The following is a 21,564-nucleotide window of genomic DNA, read 5'->3' as shown; positions in this document are numbered from 1 at the left end:
ACATAACAGAGTATATGTTCTGGAGGTGGAGCGTGTTGTGGGGAAAGGAAGATAAGAGGAAGGGGGGCAGGGAAAGGAGGGGGGGGAGAGGAGAGGAGAGGAGAGGAGAGGAGAGGAGAGGAGACAGAACAATAAAACTGCACTACCTACTTTTTCTTTTACAAGGCAAGGCAATTATTTTGATTACATTAGGGAGAAGACCTCAATTCTGTGCTAATGATTTTTAACACATCTCCACAACATCTGTTGTGAGCAAGAGGGAGAAACCAAAAATATTGAAGTCGTGAATCAGAAGGATTTCGTAAATATGATCAAGTAACAAATGACTGGCACACACAGTAAGTGCTAACAGGAAATCTTGAGTAGGGAACAATCATAGTGGCACAGAGTACTGAGGGATGACAGTGAAGGGGGACTTGACTTCGGCTTTGGTGGATGAATAAGTTAAAAGTCATTTGGGGGTATGGTCCAAGTATTAAGAAGCTAGATTTCCCTTATCATAGAGTTTAGATTATAAGTCAGTACAATAGTTCAAAATAACATACGGTAAAAATTACCTTTAAAAAAGTTCTAAATTGTTCACTAAGCAAAACAAATATCGTGATACCGTGCAGTCAATTGTAGTCTCTAACAACATAGAGAACAGTATTAGGAGACAAGAGGAACAGGAAGCCTGAGTCCAGTGGCTTTGAGGATCCACTAGGCTCAGAGAAGAAGTCTTCAAGAGGAAAGGAGAGGAGGGCTGGAAGAGGTAGGGAGCTTGCTTCTAGCTAGCTAAAGAAGCTGCAGTAAGATTCAAGGGAAAAACAGGGTTCCTCTGCTGAAGCTTTATGAATCTAACAGATGAGTCCTCAGAACACTAAGGGAAGATCTGAGCTTCCCCTCAAGTAAGAGTGGGCCCCAACACAGATAGTGGATGTGCTGTAGCTAACAGAAAGGAGAGGAAGAGGCAGACTAAACAGAACTGGCCAGGAGGGCCAAGCAAGTAACTGTGAAGAGCATGTTGACTAAAGTCACCTACTCCTGGGCTGGGGTGAGATCCCACAGAGGATCCATCAGGACTGCAACAGGGAAGCCTAGAGAAACAGAAGAGGATTCTGAGAAAGACTAAACACTTCTTTCTCAGTATAAAAGGCATCAGTCTAAAGACCTGAGTGCTCTCATCTAACTCGGCTCAGTCAAGATCCAATTCTGCACAAGAACTCCTTTCTCTTTTTGTCCCTGGCTCTTAACACAGAGTCTGCACCTATAGGGCCCTCAATAAAGTAACTGTTTAAGTAACAACAGACCAATGAGTACAAATTCCAAAGAGGTAAATTTCAGAACAAAATACGAGGGTATCTACTCCAGATGGAGCTAGCTTAGGAGACAGTGAGCCCCTTACGAATGGAGGTGCACAAGCAAAGGCTGGGGATCTACCCTAGCAGGGAGCCTGGAGACTGTCTCACACTTGACAGAGGTTGGAGAAGATGTCAACAGAGGATGCCTTTGTCTACAAGTCTATCAGTTCTGTTTAACAGCACTTAACACACCAGGCCTTGTACCTAGTGCCTACTGCCAAGGAGCTCGTAGTCTACTGGTTCTCTCTAAAGAAGGAAGTTTAAGGGTACAGCCCTGGTGGAGGAGAGGAATGGAGGTGTGCCTATATGTATAAGCAAATAAAAATATACCTTCCCCTTTACTGACTGCAAGGCCCAGGAAGTGGTGCTGGGTTGTAAGTCCGTGCAGTTGAAAAGAAAAGGAAGCTGAATGGTTTGCTCTCCTTCCCAGTCTACTCACAGGCAAAACAGTTTTGAAAGCAGATGGAATTACTGGTCCCTGTTACTTCTCTGCCCTCACATCCTACAACTTTCTGCTTCTCATAACCTGTTCCAACCACTCTAGACTCTCTGCCTTTATATTTGCTTTTCCCTTTGCCTGGCACACTCTTCCGCCAGATATCTGCATGGTTAAGTCTCTTGTCTCCTTCAAGTCTCTGTTCAAATGGTTACCTTTTCAATGGGCCCCACGCTCTCCCTCAGTGCTACTGTCCTCCTCATCCTATCCTATTTCTTTTCTTCATAGTACAAAGCACTCTATATAACTTATTTATCAAGTTTATGATTTATTATCTGTACTCCCCTACTAGAATGTAAACTCTATGAGAACAAAGATTTCTATTTTGTTCAAAGTTCTTAGAACAGTCACTGTAACAGAGTTAGAATTCAATATGTATTTGTTGAATAAATGAATGTGTACTGTCTAAAGTACAGCACAGAATAAAGAGCCCATTTATGCATATGAGATATGCAACAAGAGACTCACATCGTTAAACAGACATGCAGGAATCTCCCCACACTGTATGTTGTTTATTTTTCTTTTACATGTGGTCACTCACATGATTTGTGCAGGCACTGATATTGTACATGCAAATGTGTACACACACACATACATCCCCCGTATATTCTCTCAATTGGCTTCTTGCCCACTATTACTCCCATCTGGCCAGGTATCTACATTTGAAATTGTGTAAGTGAGTTGTATGCACGATGCCATTCTACTGCCTGGTTCTAATGTCCTAATTCTATAAATGCATTTTTGTTTAAAGGATAAATAATTAACTGTATGTTTACATCCTCTATGGTAAGTTTCAAGCACTTACTTTTATCTGTGCCACACTACTTTTCATTTTCTGTTGCAGTTGACAAATAAATCAAAGATTCCTCAAATTGGTCCAAATAACAAATACTCAATGGTCTGAATTCCTTGACAGTTTACTTTTTCTGTCTGCAAACATCACCTACAAAATATACCAAAGAAAGCTTTGTTAACACTGATAAAGTGTGTGAAATAATAATATATTCTTTCCATATAACAAATATTTGACCACCTTATTTTTCTTAATCAATAAGCACAGATATAATCAATAATTAAACATTTAAAAAATCCTTAAATAGGTCCACATTGCGATGTATATCTAATACATACTAGTAGAAAAAGTCCATGAACAAGAGAGCAAATAGAAGGTTTTATTCTAATGACTGAGAGGAACAAAAGTTAATTTAAAAACAAATTAAGTTTACTGAAAACATCCTCAGTGAGGGAGACCTATACCTACATCATAAAACAGTATTGTGATATTATAAAAATGTAACTGAGAAAACTATAGAAGAGAAATTCTATAAAAATTGAGTATAAAATATCCAATGCTTCTATGCAAACTAAGAATGAAATATCCAATGTTCTTGTAATAATGATCATTCAGAAACAAATATACTCCACACAGAAATATATCTGATCTATTAAAGGCAAAAAGGTTAAGATGTATGCACATATGAGAATTAAGTATTTGGCTCAAACTAAACTGAGCCATTGATGTTAAATGCTAAAATGTCTTTGAACATTCTTCTGTTAAGTAAATTTCAGTAATTCTGGCAAAATGCTGAGTTGATAGATATGTTCACATAGAATTGCCATTCAAGCATGTGGTATAAAGTAATGAAATCACAAAAATGAAATGAAATAGAAGAAAATGAAAGAATTAAAAGACATGGAGAATACAGAGAAAGAGCTGTGTTCAGTACCAAAATAACTGAATACAAGTAGGAAAAAAATTTTATTTGGGTGCTAGAAAGGGTATTACAGATTATTTGACCCAATTCCTTCTTTTTAAAGATGAGAACACTGAAAGTCAATAAGTCATTTCAATGTCCTAAGTTATAATACCAGTCAGAACTATAACTGGAAATCTAGCCTAAGAACACTCAGGTATTCTTTTCATTAGACCACATATACAAATAACTTGACATTATGAAGTGATGTAACCTGCTACCATTTAATCAGATGTGGATGTACACAAATCACTAAGTGAAGGAAAGTTTACACTACAATGGTTATAGCATGGTATCAAGGTTAGTAACAGCAATAAACAAAATTCTTTATAAACTTATGAATTTATGAAATATAATTGAAATGTAAAGCACTCCACAGCTTACGCATGTGCAGCTAACAGTTAAATAAACTAATGTGCCTAACTTCACACAATGAGCCCATGAGCAGCCTCTTTCTTCAATTAGTTACTATTACAGTTGTTTGCAAAGCTCAGCCTTGTTCTGGGCTGGTAAGTTGTCCCAAAACTTTTTTTTTTTTCTTTTTTCCTTTTTAAAGAGCTACTCTGATCCTAAACCCTAACAGCCATAACAGACCAGTCTATCTAGGACTTTACTATGCCCACAACAATGACATTGTTTGAACTCAGTTTCAGAGTAACTTTTCCTACTGGATACTATACTAACATAACATAAAGATGTTATGTTTCTAATTAACAAAGAAGAAAATCCCAGAATAAGTTACGTAAAACACTTCATAAAATCAGACTTAGTGGTGGTAGTAATAGGGAGAGAAGAGGCGTGTCCCCCTACCTTAAATCGTCTATTCTGATATAAGGCAGGAGTTACAACCTTAATAAAACTTGTGTTATCAAAAGTGAAATAATTGTTGCAATAGGTAAAGAGAGGTTAGAGACTAGAAAGTTTTAGACATACAACAACTGTACTATTTTTCTGTAAGAATTTAAATAATAAAAGTGTTTTGGTTTCCAGGTCCACTGGGTAGCCTATGTGGCAACTCTGTGCAAATATTTAAAAAGGGTACCTGAACTTCCATTTCCGAAATGGCTAAGAAGTTCCTATAGGACCCAATCCTTTCACAGATAACAACCATAAACTCTTAACAAAACACACAACAACCACCTGAGGCTCTGGGAGAAAGTAACATGCTGTGAGTTATCCCCTTTAATATTGCTTTAGCCTGAGGGCAAGCTGCAGTTTGTACCAAGCAGGGGTGGCTAAACTTTGACAGAAAAGCTGCAGTCATTCTCATTTGAAGAACAAGAGGACAGAGTTCCGAGCAACTACAGCTGCTGGAAAGTGAGAGGAAATCTAGGAGGGGAGGGAGCCAGTGAAGGGGATCCCCACGTCTGGGTATAAACTCCCCCCAAATCTCCAACTACCTCTGAACAAACACCATGTACAGGACGGATTCCTACTAAAAGATAAAAGAACTGAACTAAGATTTCAACTACTACTCAAGAGACTAGAGTTTGCAATTTAAGTCCAGTCAAGTTAACCGCCTAAAAGTCACCACTTCTCAGATGAGTATAAGAGAATACAAAGTCTCTATAACATAAAGTAACAATATCTAGGATACAATTAAAAATAACTCATCAAAAAAATGTGGCCCAATCTTAAGGGAAAAGACAAGCAAAGGGAACCAATGCTGAGATGACCCAGATACTGGAATTAGCATATAAGGTTTTTAAAGCATATGGAAAGATGCAAAGGAAAATATGCCTAAGAAATATCAGCAAAGAGAAACAATAAAACGGAAGCAAACAGAAATTTCTAGTACTGAAAACACATGAAATGAAAGATCCACTGGATAACTCACCAGAAGATCCACTGGATAACTCACCAGAATTATTCAATCTAAAAAACAGAGAGACAAAAATTTGAACAGTATCGGGATCATGTGGGACATTATTAAAAGGATCAATATATCTATAATTAAAGTCCAAGAAAAAAAAGATAGAAATAGTCAAGTTTTCCCCAAATTTGGTAAAAGACATAAATTTACAGATTCGAGAAGCTCAGAGAACATCAGGCAGGATAAATATAAAGAAAACCACGCCTACACATATAGTCATAGACATGTTCAATAGTCAAACTGCTGAAAACCAAAGATAAGGAGAAAATTCTGAGAGCAGCAAGAGAAAAAAACACATTACCTACAGGGAAATAACAATTCAAATTACTGGTGACTTCTCATCAGAAACTAAAAGAGATCGAAAGACAGTAGAATAATTTTTAAAGTGCTGAAAAATAATGTTAACCTAGACTTTTTTTTTAATTTCAGCATATTATGGGGGTACAAAAGTTTAGGTTATGTATATTGCCCTTGCCCCCCCCCATCAGAGCTTCAGGCATGTCCATCCCCTAGACGGTGCGCATCGCACTCGTTATGTATGTATATACCCATCCGATCCTCCCCACCACAAAAACAATATTTAAAGAATGAAGACAAAATAAAGACATTGACTGATTAAACACAAACAAAAACAACTAAGAGAAACAACAAAATTTATCACCAGCAGACCTGCACTACAAGAAATGCTAAAATAACTTCTTCAGGCTAAAGGGAAATGATACTATATGGAAACTCAGTTTTTCAGAAAGAAATGAAGATTACTGAAAATAACTTTCTCAGGAAATAGAAAAGACTACTTTTTCTTTTATCTAAAATACACAGTACTTTAAAACAAAATATATAATGTCTTGACGGTGTTACAATGTACGCAGACGGATTATGTATCAGTACATAGAATGGGGGACTAATACGGTACACTATGCAAGGTTTCTACGTCTTCTGTGAGGTGATGCAGTATCAACTCTAAGTAGCCCAAGAAAAGTTAAAGATACAAATAGTGTTCCCTAGAGAAATGGCTAACAATAAATTTTTAAAAATACAGCTTAAAAACCTATAGATAAATTATTTAAAACAGAAGCTACCCCTCTCTCACCTCGGGTGAGGTCCCTGCAAGGAAGAACCCTTATCTCAGCTGGATTTAGGCCCCACTTGCCTTAACAAGATGACTTGGTGTCATATACAAATTGCATGACTCTGTTCAAAGGTCTTGTTTCTATGGCTATAAAGGAATACAGTGATAAAACTCAAAACTTTACTTAACCTGCTTTTGCTCAAAGGTAATGGTATTTTTTTCTACCTCTACCAGCACAATCATCATATCATTCCTAACATCCTTATCATCCAGTATTATTCAACAACAAATAATATTTACTGTACTTCTATTATTTGCCTGGCATCTTTCTAGGCATTGGGTAGACAGTAATTAACAACTCTAACAAAATTTCCAGCCCACATGACGCTTACATTCTAGGTGTACGAAGCAAATCCATAAACCATAAGCAAAACACTAAGCCACTGAAGCAAGGATGAAAGGGGAAAGATGGTATCCATCATCTTAGTGACTGGTTGGGCTTTTTTCCCCTACATGTCAGTTTCAGATCATTACTTAATAGTGTACAACTGGTTCATTAAGGCACTATGTTAAAATCAATCTGCATTATGAAAATGTGCATGACACTAGAATTACTTGTACATATTATATGTTGGGGCTCACCTGACTTACTAAATCAGAAGATGGGTGGGAAAGGGAAGAAGACAACTTGGGCACACTAGTTTTATGAAAGCATTCCCAGGGTAATCCCAATATCCAGCTCTTCCCTAATTCTCCTCAGCTTTCCATATCTAGAAGGACAAACATTGGTTCTCAATTGTTCTTAAACTATGAGCCACTTAAGTAGAATATACAGACCCCACAGCCTACCTACTATACAGTGATGAATTTAGTCACAAATCAACTGGAAAGGAACATATAAATTCCAAATGTATTAATCCTTAATAATTCACCGGCAAGAAGGTTACAGATATATGTAAAAGAATAACTGTGTCAGTACTTTTTAAACCGGAGAAATTATAGGCACAATTTATATTCATTTATACAATCTTATTCAATCCTTACAATGATCCTGCTTTGGTGATTTTTTTAGCCTTGTTTTTCAATGGGAGAACTGAGGTACAGAGAGTTGAAGCAATCTGTCCAAGTAAATTACAGCTAGTAAATGGTAGAGCTGAAATTCAAAGCCAGGTTTATCTGACGCCAAACCATCTAATATTGCACCCCAATGAGAATGTCAAAATTAATAAATTGAAGTCAAATTGAGAATTATAAAATGTAAACAGGCACAGTGTCTATTGTCTATAAAATTGTCCTTTCCTAAACTGATCCACTCCTTTAAAGTTCTAGATAGCAAAGATTGTGATGTTAATATAATGAAGCACTGCTTCTTTTCAACTATTCATAATAATTTTAAGGATTCCTTTATTTAATTAGCATCCCTAGAATTCACTGTGACCAGGTATAACATGAGCCAAAAAAAAAAAAAAAAAATCACTTGACTCTATTGCACAAGATTTAGAATTTTCCTTTACTATTCCTTTGGGGCCTTAAACCGGTTTCTCTTCCCAACCTACCTACCTACACACTTTTAAAAAAGCAATTTTTTATACATCTTATATCAAATTACCTTATTTAAATTTAATGAGTTTCTTTTTGATCAGCATCATCTTTCCCCTCTCATCCTTCATCAGCAAATAATCCCCTTCAAACTTCATCAACAAATTATTTCTGGCAATCAAGTACAATCTGTTACATTTCCGTGTCTCAAAATGTAAGTGTGAAATTGACAATATTGTAAAGTAGACTGCTACTGCAGTTCTAACAAAAAAATGCATAACGTACTATCATTGTCCAGATTTATACAGAATATGCCTGAGGGAAATTCTAAGAGTTCAACATGTGCATGCTTGATACTTAGAATAATTGGAAATTCCTGCAATGAGAGCAATTCATCTAGAGTTAATAGCTCTCTCTGCTCTTCTTAGTATCACTATGTGGATTTTATGATGAATTATTAAATTTCTCTCCCCTTGTCACAAATAAGCAACTCAGCAAAACCATATTTGCTCTCCTGAGCAAGGAGGATCTTTTCCAATAAGAGATATAACACTAGTTTAAAAATCAAGGCGATTTTTCTCTCAGTTTTAGCACGCATGACCAAGCAAAATATTTAATATTTGTAAGTACTCCAGACTGTTAACTAGAAGCTATGAAACTGTCAATTTTACAATTATCTCAAAAATTCAGAAGATGAGAAGATACTCAACTAATGGCTGAAATGCACTGCTTTCTAGATTATTTCAGTAGCAGAACAACTTCTACCATTGTCCTTTAGGTGTCCTCAATCCAAGTTAAAGGAACTCACTGAAAGACACTATCATAAAACTGCTAAAGAAAAGGGGAATCAACAAAGTTTATTCCCTTTAGTTTGCTCCTTTACATTCTACAGAGTAACAGTGGGTTTGGTGAATTTCAAACAGGGTTTTTAAACAACCAAACAAACAAACTTGCCTAATGGGGAAAATAGTAATAGTAAATAATATTCAAAATAAAAGCTGTCTTAAATTTACTCTAAATGCACAAATGTAATGAGGGTGGTAGTGGTGATGGGATTCTCAGGAAAATCCGCAAAAGGAATCAAGCCCCTGTCCTTCCAAATAATGATTTTCCTTCTCAGGAAAACAAATAGGATTAACAAATTTGCTACAGTTCTTTAATAATATAAGATTGCTATGTACTTTCCATATCTGTACTGAACGAATACCCTTTTGTTTGGAAAACTGTTTCTTTTTTTCTTGTCTTTTTATATGTACATATTAGTGAAAAATTAGTCCTATGATATATCACACAAGAAAAAAATGATTCGTAATTTGCTTTCAGCATAGATTCACAATTTCAAGATAATAAAAAGGTAAAACACTCCTGTCCCTTTCTGGAAAAGTCACTGGGTACAGGTAGACAACCCTTTACCTGCAATTCTGAAATCTGAAAAGCTCTAAAAATACAAAGATTTTTCTTAAGCTTGTGGCAACTCATTTAGCAGCAAAACTTGACATGTAAGAACTTGAGATTTAATGTGATTCTTGACACATGGAAATATGAGTGTGTTTGATTAGAGGATGTAGCCCTGGGCCCCAAAAGGTGCTTTATTTAATAAACAGTATATGTTCTGTATTTCTTTTCTAAAATCTAAAAGATTTTGAATATCAAAACACTTCTGGCTCCAAGAACTACAAATAAAGAGGTGCAGACCCGTACTTGATGCTGTTTGCTTCCTAGTCATTGCATATACCAGGTATGCTCTCTGCCTCATAACCAACCAAATGACTAAAGAGATGCAGTTCAAGACCAAGGCTAGAAGTTCTACGGATAGTTCTGGATATTGTTCTGTTTTTAGGCAAGTGATAAGGAATAAACATAATATAAAAGCATTTGCCTGGTCTCTAACTCTTTTGTACAGAAGAGACAGCCCAAATTTGAGACTTTAGGACACCTTTAGACAATAAAACTCAGATGAGTTAAAAAAAATTAATGAACTTGGTGATACCAGTATCTACACTGTAAACAACTCATTATAAACTGGGAGGTGGTATTATCCCCCATTCATTTCCCATATCATGAAGTTAGTCCATATTAGTCTGTATTTAAGCAACCAAAGAAATTAAAGAGTGATATGATCATTTGGATATACTATTAAAGTTTTTTTAATTTTTTTTTTTTGGTACATAGGAAGATCCCCTAATGTGCTCCTTTTCACCAGAATGTAGAATGTATGAGAGCAGGAGTTTGTCTATTTTTATTAGTTTCAACATTTCAATCAGCTTTCTCTTGATTTACAGTATTGATTTCCATGTTAGTTTTAGTCTATGTACTGCTGAAGTGAGCATATCCATTGGAGTTTGTTTTAAAGAAAAACTCTACATGTTGAACTTCTTTTCTGTTTCATTTAAAAATAAATTCTGACATTTATGGGGCAAATTCCCTTTACCCTGTCCCCTCTCTAGTTCTACTTTCTTTCTCTTTCCCAACTTAGGTGAGATGTTTGATAGTTAAGTTCACACTTCATGTCTCTAATTCTTAACCTCCCACTAACTTCTCTTACCCACTATAATTTGGCTTTCCCTTTCCAGTATTCCACAGCACTTACCAAGCTTACATAATGAACTTCTTGTTGCTAAATCCAAGGCAACTTCCTTCTTTTATCTAACATTGCTCTAGCGTTTGGTTCTGCTAATCCCCTTCTTCTTGAAGTTCTCACTTCTCAACTTACAGGGACACCACCTTCATTGGTTTTTCCTTTCTTCCTCTGTCCACCCCTTTAACATTTACTATCCCTTAGATGTTTATCTTTGCTCATGGGTTTTTGTCTGTTTTGTTCATTGCTATCTTCCCAATGCTGGAGGCTCTCAATACATATTTGTTAAACAAATGAACAGTCCTTATCTTTTCTTCCTCCATATTCTCTGTGGAAGATCATCTCTCATCCCATAGCTTCAACTGACATGTGAGAACAACTTTTCACTCCAGCCTAATCTTCTCAACAGAGTTCCAAATCCTTATGTCCAATTGGCTATAGGAAACCTCTATGTGGATGTCCCAAAGGCACTCTGAACTAGGGACATCTGAATTGGAACTTACCATTTCCTTCTCCCCATCTCAAACCAGCTCTTCCTCTAAGATATGACCTATTAAGCTTCCAAACTGGCAATTTCCTTTTCCTCACTCCCAGTAAATCACCAAATCCTATTGATTCTACCCTTCAGTAGACAGGAGAAACAAATCTGCCCATTTCCTCCCCATTCTTTCTGTGATTATATAGGAGGTTGAGGGAAGACTCCATTTAGGGAAGATTCCATAACGAGACCACCTTAGTTTCATTTCAGAAGAAGGCAAATTGTTTTTAACCTAATAAGATCTGGTTATCAAGAATTTTACCAACTTGCCTCTAAAAATTCCATATGTATATTACTAAATGGTATTCCATTCATGCAGGGCAAAAGGATCCTTTTAAGTATCTGCAAAGCTGCCCACAGGAAAATCCAGGCTTTCAAATTAAAACCTCTTTCCATTACTTTTAAAACTATTCCATACTTTTCAAATGTTCTTTTCTAAAGTTTTTAAAATGCAAATTTTGGCTCTATGCCTATTATGCCAACAATGTTTCTCTGTATATTAGTCTCTAATAGAAAAAAGTTCCTCAGTAGCAATCCTTCTGCTACTGAATAAACCAGATCCTAAGGGACATCCTTCCTACTACTATACCTTCAATCACTTGTGTTTATATCCTCCTAAGCCCACCTCTTCTTGTTTTAGTTTCTCCATAACATCCCTTGGTTCATGGCTCAGCTGCCTGGCAACAGGATTTAACTTTCCTCAATAACCCCAGCATCTCATTCATTGAACAAATAGTATCATTATGGTTTTCCTTGGTCTAGTGAGTAAGCTAAATTTATACCCATTTTCATAACAAAGATGAAATAAAACCTTAAATTTCAAACCTATACCATAATCCTCACTTCACTTTGCAAAAGCCTTGTGATAAAGAAATAGCTCTAGTGCTTCTTATCACCCACTGAATGCTTCCTGCATTTGTTACAATTTATATTTGTGCAGAAAAGTCCCTCTTTCTGCAAGCTGCAACAAATGAAAAATTTTGTACAGAAAAATAAGACCAAAAAATCATGAAGGTAGAGCCATAATTGATATTTATATTAAGTGGCTCAGAAAAGTACTCATTAGCTGGACATGGTGGTGTGTGCCTATAGCCCCAGCTACTCAGGAGGCTGAGACGGGAGGACGGCTTGAGGCCAGGAGTGTGAGACCAGCCTGGGGCAAAAAAAAAAAAAAAGGGGGGGGGGAAGAAAAAAGAAAGAAAGGCACTTACAGAGAAAATGAGGAAGTATGAAGCTAAGAGAAAGAGAAGTATGGTCATGGTCTTTTAAGCGGTACCTGTGTAGAGTGGGGAGATATATATAAGTTAAACAGCACACAAGGCATCAAGAATCCTTGAGTGTAACCTTTTGATTGAATCCAAATTTTACAGAACAAATCCTTTAATAAACGGATTTGTTTTGTGAAGTTTGGATGCAATTGAGGGGCCACACTTGGGGCTCTGGAGGGCCACATGTGGCCTTGAGGCCACAGGTTCCCCACTCCTGAGTGATGCAGCAGGATTATAAACATAGTACTACTGGAAAAGGGGAGGCACAACTGAGTCTGGGGCATACAGAAAGAAGTGGGTCTTGAATCTGAGTCCTGAAGGACAAATACAAATTATAAATATGGAAAGGGGAAAAAGGTGATTCAGGAAATGAGATAAGCATGTGTCAAGACTCAGTGACATAGGAGAATCCAGGTGGATTCCAAGCTGTTTGAGTACAGGGTATATATGGAAAACTGAATATGAATAAGATGAAACATGAGAGATTCATGAAGCTAAAGTATGAAAGGCTTTGTATGAGTACACTGGATCATTGAGGTTCTTGGTCACTGGTCTATCTAGGACCTAGGACAGTGCCTGCCACTTAATAGGTTCCAATTCTAAAATTAAATCAAAGGGAGAGAGTGTGAAATTTGGATGATTATTCCTATTTCTTCATACACAGAACTCCCTACAATGCCATTTTGCCAACTTCCTTATTAAGGCACACAACAGCAGCCTTGTCCCACCTATTAACTCCTACTTCTTGTAATCACCAAGCTATTTGTCATCAACTTCATCAAGATAGCACTCTCAGGTGCCATCCCCCTATTTGTTTTCACTCCATGTTAACCTGGAAAGTAACTTAAATAAACTTCTCATTGAGTAACATGGAAAACAAAGCAACAGTTCTTTTGCAGGCACTACAAAAGAAAACCTGACCCTAAAGGTGCAGTTCTGTCAAATTACAAAAACAAGCCTAATTACTGAGTATGCCATATGCCTTGATCATACATTCATATCACTCCCCCTCCATCCCAAATCTGTTTCTCAGCTTGGCTAATTAAGTATACTGGCTGAATACATTCTACAATCTCTCACAGCACAGCTTTGAAAGTGGCCTTTCTGATTAATTAGAGAGCCATTTAGTGAACCATAGTCTGATTTAAAGAAAATGTGGAGGTGTTGTCGGCCTCTACAGAGAAATTTAGGAAGTAGCCCCTAGACACACAGCACTACATTCAACTACAGAGGCTCCTGTCACCAGGTCTAGAAATATATCTGTCCTAATAAACTAATTCAAGGAAGGATTCACAGGGTAACTTTTCAGGTGGTTACAAAGCAAAGGTTTCGTTTAATCCATGCTTCCTCTCCTGATAAACTATTTTTAAAGAAAATGCTTTGAAAATTTGCATTTTGTTGTAGGCACTGAAATGTCTTTTACGATGTCCACTTGGGAAATGTGTATACTGAGAAAAAGTATACGTCTGCGAGTTTGCTGAAATAATGCCTGAGGCCTTATTGTTCCATCACCTTCCCATGCTAGGATTCTGACTTAAATAGAAAAGTAGGGAAATTCAAAAACGGAGCCCTCAAAGTCATTAGAGGAATAACCACTTCTTTCTCTAGCTCTAGGCCAGCCATGAACAAGCCATGACCAAATTAGGGATGTACCAGAGACTACAAAATTCATTCTAAGTGGGTAACAAACAAAAAAATATTGTTCAAGGTAAGACATGGGTATTTCAAATACACAATGTGCCACTGTGTCCTCTTTCAAGTGGTCTCAGCTATAAGCTACTGTAGGTCACTCAGCAATGTATAATCATCAGGGAAGAGAGTTAACCTCTAAAAATTCAGCAGCTGGGAAAGCTGACAGAGCTAAGAAAGCCTGGCCATGGATCAAATGCTTCGGAGCAAGGAGGGCAGCAAATCTGATTCTGAGAGAGGTGGAGGAAAGTAAAACATAGCATATCCCTAGGGTATGAGCTAGAGCTCAGTGTTTCTCAAACTAACTGGCATGAAAATCAATTGGATAGTTTGGTTAAAAAAAAAAAAAAGACTGATGGCCCCTTATTCCCACGCTTCCAACTCAACAGAACTGGGGTGAAGCCCAATAATTTACATTGCTAACAAGACATTGATGCTGCTGATTCTGAAGATTACATTTTTGGAACCACAAGGCCAGGGTATCAGATCAAGATTCCTGATCTAAAGTATGAGCAAGACAGACTCTCAGAACCCCAGTCAAATGAGTTGGTAAAGACTCCATAAAAGTGACATGGACACTTAAAAGCCGAAGGGCAACATTCAGAACCAAAGAACAAGAATTGAGCCACAGAGAGAACACATTAACTGTGTCACAGTAGTGACAACAATAATATACTAACACTGTATACCAGGCATTGTGCACAGTGCCTTATATGTATTATTTTTCTCTATAATCAAAACTACCCACTGAGGTAGGTATTATTATTATCTACATTTTTTTCAGAGAGGAAGCTAAGACTAGAGACGTTAGGTAACTTGTCCCAGTTGACAGGCCTAATAAGTGCTAAACCAAAACTGAAATCTTTGGATTACTAGTCCATCACCCAGCACCAACACAAGTGGGTTTCTTCCTCCTACAGATACCGCTTGTAGCAATGCTGCTTCTGGTCAAAACCACACTTTTAATGTCAGTTCAAAATCTATCTTTTCCATCGTGGGATGATAATTTATGTTAACTCCTGTGTTCACAAGCAATCCTAAAACAGGAGGAGTCTAAATACAGATCAAGAGAAGGCAAGTTAACTGATCTTTTGAAGACCAAGTTTGCTTATTTGCTATTTCTAGTCTGTGTACACCTAAAAATGCAAAGGAAACTCTTAACACACTTTAAATAACCTAATTCTTGTATCAAGAATAGCCTTTCTCAAAATCCTCCGTTCTCCACTTACCTCAAAGAATTGTCAGGATTAAGTGAAAATAGGTATAAAGTGGTTAATGCAGTTAGACTCAGTGAAATTAACTATTATATTACCGTTATATGTAAGTGTACTGTAGGACCCGGAACTCGATAGAGGGGTGGAGACTGGAGGAGACCCGAAGTTTGGGAGTTATCATCTTATTGGAGGAAGTTAAGGAAGGATAAAGGATGACACGTAATAAGAGACGAAGTGTCCCCAGGATTAACTACTTGGAGATAGCAGTATTTACTGGGCAAACAAATAAAAAAGAAACGACTAGTAAAATTTTAAAGCAGTCACAGGCACGTAACACCGGAAAAATGCGTAAGAGTGACAGTACTTTCACTACCTTTTAATCAACTACAGTTAATCCCATCCATCTAGCCCTGGTAATCGGGCACTAGGAAACGGGCCTCTGCAAGCCCAATAGACCTGAGAAACTCTAGAAATCTGCACCCGAAACACACTGCACAGGCCAGCGAGAGAACCAGTGTTGGAGCAGGACTTCGCAAACAAAGACACTGCAAAAAGACAGCCTCAGGAACGGCCCTAGGCAGCCAGGTCCATCCGCGCAGGCGGAGAGCGAGCTCATTGCCGCCCATACCCCACTGGCTGAGACTCCCCGGCCCGACCCGCTCTCACACACCAACCTCGCGGGCCCGTGCGTGGCGGAAGGAGAGCCACGCGCAGCCCAGTGCCGTTCATAGCCGTATTAGCGCGCCCGCACCAACTACAGGGCCTCTTCCACTTCCCACCCAATTCGACAATCCGCCACCCCCAGCTGGATCTTCCGCGAGTCCACGAAATTCGATAATTACCTGGAGCCCCACCGCGCCGCCATTACACCGGATGTACGTCACTTCCCCTTCCCGGGCACCGGCAGTAAGAAGGCGGAGCATGAAATACATAAATAGCTGACGCTAAATCGGCTTTGATACATTATCCTATTAATTTATTTTAAATACTATAGCGTAGTGCCAGATTCAAATAAGTCTATCAGGCCACACTCTCTCCTTACCAAGACGGCGACAAAAAAAAAAAAAAAAAAGTTGATACGAGCTACATAGTCCAGCATTCACCGCTGGTGCGGACGGAAATGACGAAAGCGCAATTGTAGTTTAGAGTGAGAAACGCCGCGATGTACGATGGGAATTGTAGTTCTTACAGAGAAGCGTCAGCGAGTACATTCAGGTGCTCACTGGAAACTTGCTAGTTGTTAGTATTTAGCAGAATTTACTTTAATGTAAAACTATTTCTCTGCAGTTGGAAAAAAAATTAGTCTTTAGTTGTCACTTTTCAGTGAAAATCTTAAAAAGAGAGAGATCTTCAGACATGTTACGAAGTGGGTCCTGGGTGAATGCTATGTTATATTGTATTCCATGCCTGTGGATCAAGCATTGTGTAAGACCCCAGATACTGGTGCTGTATGAATCTTATTGAGTATAAAATGCAAATGCATACCCCCCCCAAAATTAGTCTATTCCCCTGGGATAGAACTGCTGCCCCTTCTAGGATGGAAAAATCCTAAGGTAGTCTATTTGCCTCCAAGGGTCTATTTGATCTCGTAAAGAAATAGTGTTATGTCAAAAGCCCACCATGAAAGGTTGAACTTTCAGATGAGGCAGAAAGTAGGTAGGTCATCTGTGGTAGGTGGGCTTCATACTGATGAACCCATGCATAAACTCTGTTTCTGCCACCCTGGCCATTTTGTTCATGCGCCTATTGTGCCAGCAGTGGGGTAGCCACTAACAAAGACAGGCTAACATCAACTAACTATTATAATGTTTTTCTACGTGTCTTTTTAGTGCCTTTTGCATAGTGTGTACTTTCTTGTGGACATTGACATGTGATAAAAAGATCTTTTACACTTTTTGCGCACACCAATATGTATATCCACGTACCTCTAACCCTCTCCGACCTGCTTGTCTGAAATCTAATCTCTTTCTTTGCAGACATCTGACCACCCAACCAGGCTATTTGCCATTTCCTAAAATAAATCTATTTATATTCTAACCTCAGGCCACTTCTCCTTCTACACAAAATTGATGACCAGGTGCACCGCTCAAAGCTCTGACCATTAGGAAGACTGTTTCTCTTCACTGTCTTCAAGGCTATTTCTTAGTGAGGCTGTAATGTAGCTGCTTTCCAATTTCAGCTTTCATTCACATACTTAGCAACTCATCCATAAACTAAGCTTACTATTTTTTTCTTTCTTCAGTTTACTGTTGAAATCCACACCCCCTGCCCAGATGGTCATCAATATGAGCTGAGGGAGAAGTATTGATGCAACTGTGATTGGTGATATCGAAGTTTGCATTATCTGCTTATGTAGAGTGATTTTTTTGGTCTTTGTGCTTCATCCCAAATGTAACACTTTCATGTAATGATGGATTACAGCTGGGCTTCCCAGAACTTATGACATGGTGTGTCCAACAAGACATATTTCATTTTGCATCACTTAGTGTTCCATGGTCAAACACTTCCTCTTTACCAGTAGCATGACAAAAGCTGTTTTTCAAAAGACCTGCAACCTCGATTCAGAACCCCAGTCACCTGAACTGTGATTCTCCCACTGAGATTTCCATAAATTTCATACCACATTTTTTCCACCACTGACATCTCTAACATCATAGGATCTACCAGATAATATAGCCCGAGTATCAAGGCTGTTTGCATCATGGCTCAAACCTGCTGCAGAATCCTTTCCTGTGCCAGGTTGCAAAGCTGGCAGCTTTTCATGTCACTTGGTATATGGGTGAGAAAATAAATGTTCCTAGGTGTGGAGTGTGTTGCTTATAGAACCCAAAGAAGCCTTCTAGCCACTGCGTTTTCTCCTTTTTAGTAGAGGATATAAGATGCAGCAATTTGTGTTTTATTTTGAAGGGGATTGTCGTAGCACTACCCTGAAAATTGGGCTCTTAAAACCTTTAATGAAGGGGCAGGTCTTTGATTCTTCGTAGGGCTCATTTCTCACTTTCTGAAGCTCAGACCTCCAGCATGCTAGTCATCACTCAACCTGTTTGATCAGTGTGATGCCATTGATATAACAGACTGATATAATATTCTACAGCATTTCCAGATGATCCAGATCTCTTTGTACTATATTATGAGAGAAAGGAGAGTTAACATAGCCCTAGGGCAAAAGTTTTAATGTAAATTGATATCAGTTTATTTCATGTGGACATGAACTATTTCTAATTTCTTTCTTGATTGGAATAAGAAAGAACTCATTCTCCAAATCAATGGCTGCATACCATGTACCAGGGACCATATTATCCTGCTTTAGAAATGATACTATGCTTGGCATGACAACTGCAATTAGGACTGCTACTTGGTTGAGCTTGAGGTAGACTAGTCATTCTCCTAATTCATCTGGTTTCTGCAAGGGCAGAATGGGGGTATGATGGAGACTGTCATTCCTGCATCCTTGACATTCTTATGGATATAATTTAACTCTGTCATCCCCTTGGCATATGATATCATTTTAGATTTACTCTCTTGACAAGAGAGGCAGTTTCAAAGACTTCTTAGCCTTCCCCACTATGATAGCACTCACTCCAGAGGCAAGGACAATATATGGAAGTTACACCAACTATGAAGTATGTCAATGCCAATTATACACTTGAAGACTGGGTAAATGTCCACTGGCTTGGTCTTGTAAACCCAGTGGACCCATTGTGAGACAGACTCTGGACAGACTCATTGGCATGACCTCCATATACCCTCCGTATACATTCCAACAGAAGAGCTGTGGTGTTGCTTCAGATGTTCAGGTATCCATGTTAGTTGTGACCTTGTATTCAGTAGTTCCCAGGATGTATGGGTACTCGCTTTCCCCAGTGTATTCCCTTTCAAGTAAGTGCAAGTGAATCTCTTTGGGGAAGGACCAGAGGAATCCTTACATTATACACTTGGTATGGTGTTGCAAGGTGTTTCTTTCTAAGACCCAGCCAAGTCTCAATCAATGGCTTGAAACCTGGCAGAGATCCAGGTACTGGGCAAGATGTGACTTTTTATTGGAGTGACCACCCTCAGCCTCCTGCTCATCCATTCTTTCTTTTAATTTTGTGTATTAAGCAACACCCTCATTGGATTCCCATATATTTTACTCCTAATAACACCATGTTCTATTAACCATCTTCACAACTTCCTCTTGGCTGCTGCTCTGATACTGCGGGTCACTATAATAATTGTGACCCCATAGCTTTGGGGGTCAAGTATTGCCTCAGCCTCCCTTGCTTCAGGGCCCCATCATCCTCATTGTTACTAATGAGCCAAGTTCCATGACAGCCTCTCCTACAGGCAGCGCTGACCTGTAGAAAAAAGCCAGCATTGTATGTCTTGGTGATGTTGATGCCCCATTTAGCAAATTCCTGATGCTCTTAGGAAATAATGTGTCCTCTTGGCCCTGAAATGGAAAATAAGTTTCTGATAGATTTTCTGGCCTCACATGCACTCCAGCATGTCCACTTTCCTGGACTTTTTACTTCCTTCCTCCATGGTCATTCATGGCAATTTAGGCATTTCAGTTTTCTTTAGCATGGGCCATCACTTTCTCCAGATGTCTGGTCACCCTAGCAGCAAATTTGGTTCACCTTCTTGGATTCTTTCTAGGATGTTTAATCCTATATCCCAAGAGAGTACCCCAAAGTCAATAAATTCTTCCTTATCTAGTAATATTTTCCAGTGTTCTCTACCAGTGAAAAGTTTCAGTGATCGGGCTACTATATTGTGTCAGGGACTAATTGTGCTCCATATACCACCTGGGATGGGCTCTTCACTGGCATTCACACAATGAGGGATCCAGTCTCAAAATCTCAACTTACCACTTGCTTTTTGGGATCATTCCTGCTACAGCTGTGTCAGCTGGGTCCTCTGAGAAGCAGACACTGAGATAGAGACAGGAGTGTAAAAGGTTTATTAGAGAGTAACATCTGTGAAAATAAAAGGCTGAAAGTCAGATTGAGCAGGAAAGGTCAACACACCATGATGCAAAACTGACAAAGTCCCTGAAAGCCCATCAGAGAAGTTCAGAGCAAGGATTACCTATTAGAAGAGTTTTGCATTGGGTGAAATTTTAGGCCCTTGTACTACAATCTTTCTTGTCCCTTGGCTGGGGCCACCCCAAGAAGAGTATGACCTGGGCTCTCAGGCAGATCTGAAAACATTAACATCTGGAGGCCACAAGTCAGAACATCACAAGGGTGTATGTTTCTATATCTCTCACAGTAGGTACTAGCACTAGAGAGATGCTAGAAATAATTAGGTTTGTTTGGTATGCTCCATATTTCTTAATTAGCTCAATACTATTATAAGAGTTGCATGGGAAGAACTGTCAAATCAGAAGAGATGCTCAGTCTTCCCTAGGTTAAGTTAATATGAAAATTTCAGAGATTATAGATTTTAAGGGAAGACCCCTAGAGATTTGTCACTGCCCTCACTGTCTAAAACAAGTTCTTATTTTACAGAAAGCATTGATCAAAATTTTATGAAATAGCTAATAGGACATTTTACTCTTATTCATTCTGATTTACTGGTACTATAATAAATTGACCACAGCTATTCAGCCTCATTTTCAAACAGGTTTCTGCTTCCCTCTGAAGCTTACCTGAAAACCCTAGTTTCGGCAACAGGCTAGTCTTTGTCTCTCCAAAAAGGATAGTCTCAGAGCCCTATGGAAAAGACTGTACTAGGTACTCTAAAGGTACTCTAAACTATAGCTATTTCAAAGAATAGACTCTCAGATACACTCTTCCAAGGTAAAATTGCTTAGAAAACTTTCTGGCTGTACCAGAAGGCCAAGTCAGGACAGACTCTTTTCTGTCCAGAAGTCAGACTTCATCAAATCCAACTGCCAAACCAAGGTCCAGTGGAATAAGGATTACTAACAATGGACTTAATAAACTAATGAGAGAAATTTTAATGTGGTTATTCAGAATATTTTTGGTATTTACGTTCTATTTTTGTGGATATATGAGAGATTCATTTTTGTTTTTTCTTCTGAAGTTATTTCAAATCCTCAATGTAGTAGTCTTTGCCTTTGGGATCTGATTCTCACTGACACCTAAGAATTGAGAAACAACTGTTTTTACTGAGTCTCCTTACTTTCATAGCAATATAATTTTGCATGGGATCCATAAGAATATTTCTTCCTTTTTTATTATACTAGGGTGTAATTG

At 38.3% G+C, this 21,564-nt stretch overlaps 1 protein-coding gene across 2 annotated transcripts in view; it reads right to left on the bottom strand.

Annotated features, from left to right (window-relative positions):
- Positions 1-16,393, bottom strand: part of CWC22 (CWC22 spliceosome associated protein homolog) — a 56,117-nt gene extending 39,724 nt beyond the window's left edge. Inside the window, exons 1-2 of one of the 2 annotated variants that reach the window (XM_045559847.1) lie at positions 16,204-16,393; positions 2,642-2,779 (exon numbers count right to left, since the gene is read on the bottom strand). In XM_045559847.1, the coding sequence (XP_045415803.1) occupies positions 2,642-2,668 (27 nt within the window). In that variant the 5' untranslated portion in view covers positions 2,669-2,779; positions 16,204-16,393. Of the gene's footprint in view, positions 1-2,641; positions 2,780-5,427; positions 5,466-16,203 lie in introns of those variants that run through there. The other variant, XM_045559848.1, reaches the window with a different exon arrangement.
- Between the last annotated feature and the right edge of the window lie 5,171 nt (positions 16,394-21,564).

This window comes from Lemur catta, chromosome 8 (genome assembly GCF_020740605.2).
Source record: "Lemur catta isolate mLemCat1 chromosome 8, mLemCat1.pri, whole genome shotgun sequence".
Classification (NCBI taxonomy): Eukaryota; Metazoa; Chordata; class Mammalia; order Primates; family Lemuridae; genus Lemur; species Lemur catta.
Note: the sequence above shows the minus strand (reverse complement) of the source record. Positions and strands in the feature narration are given on the sequence as shown.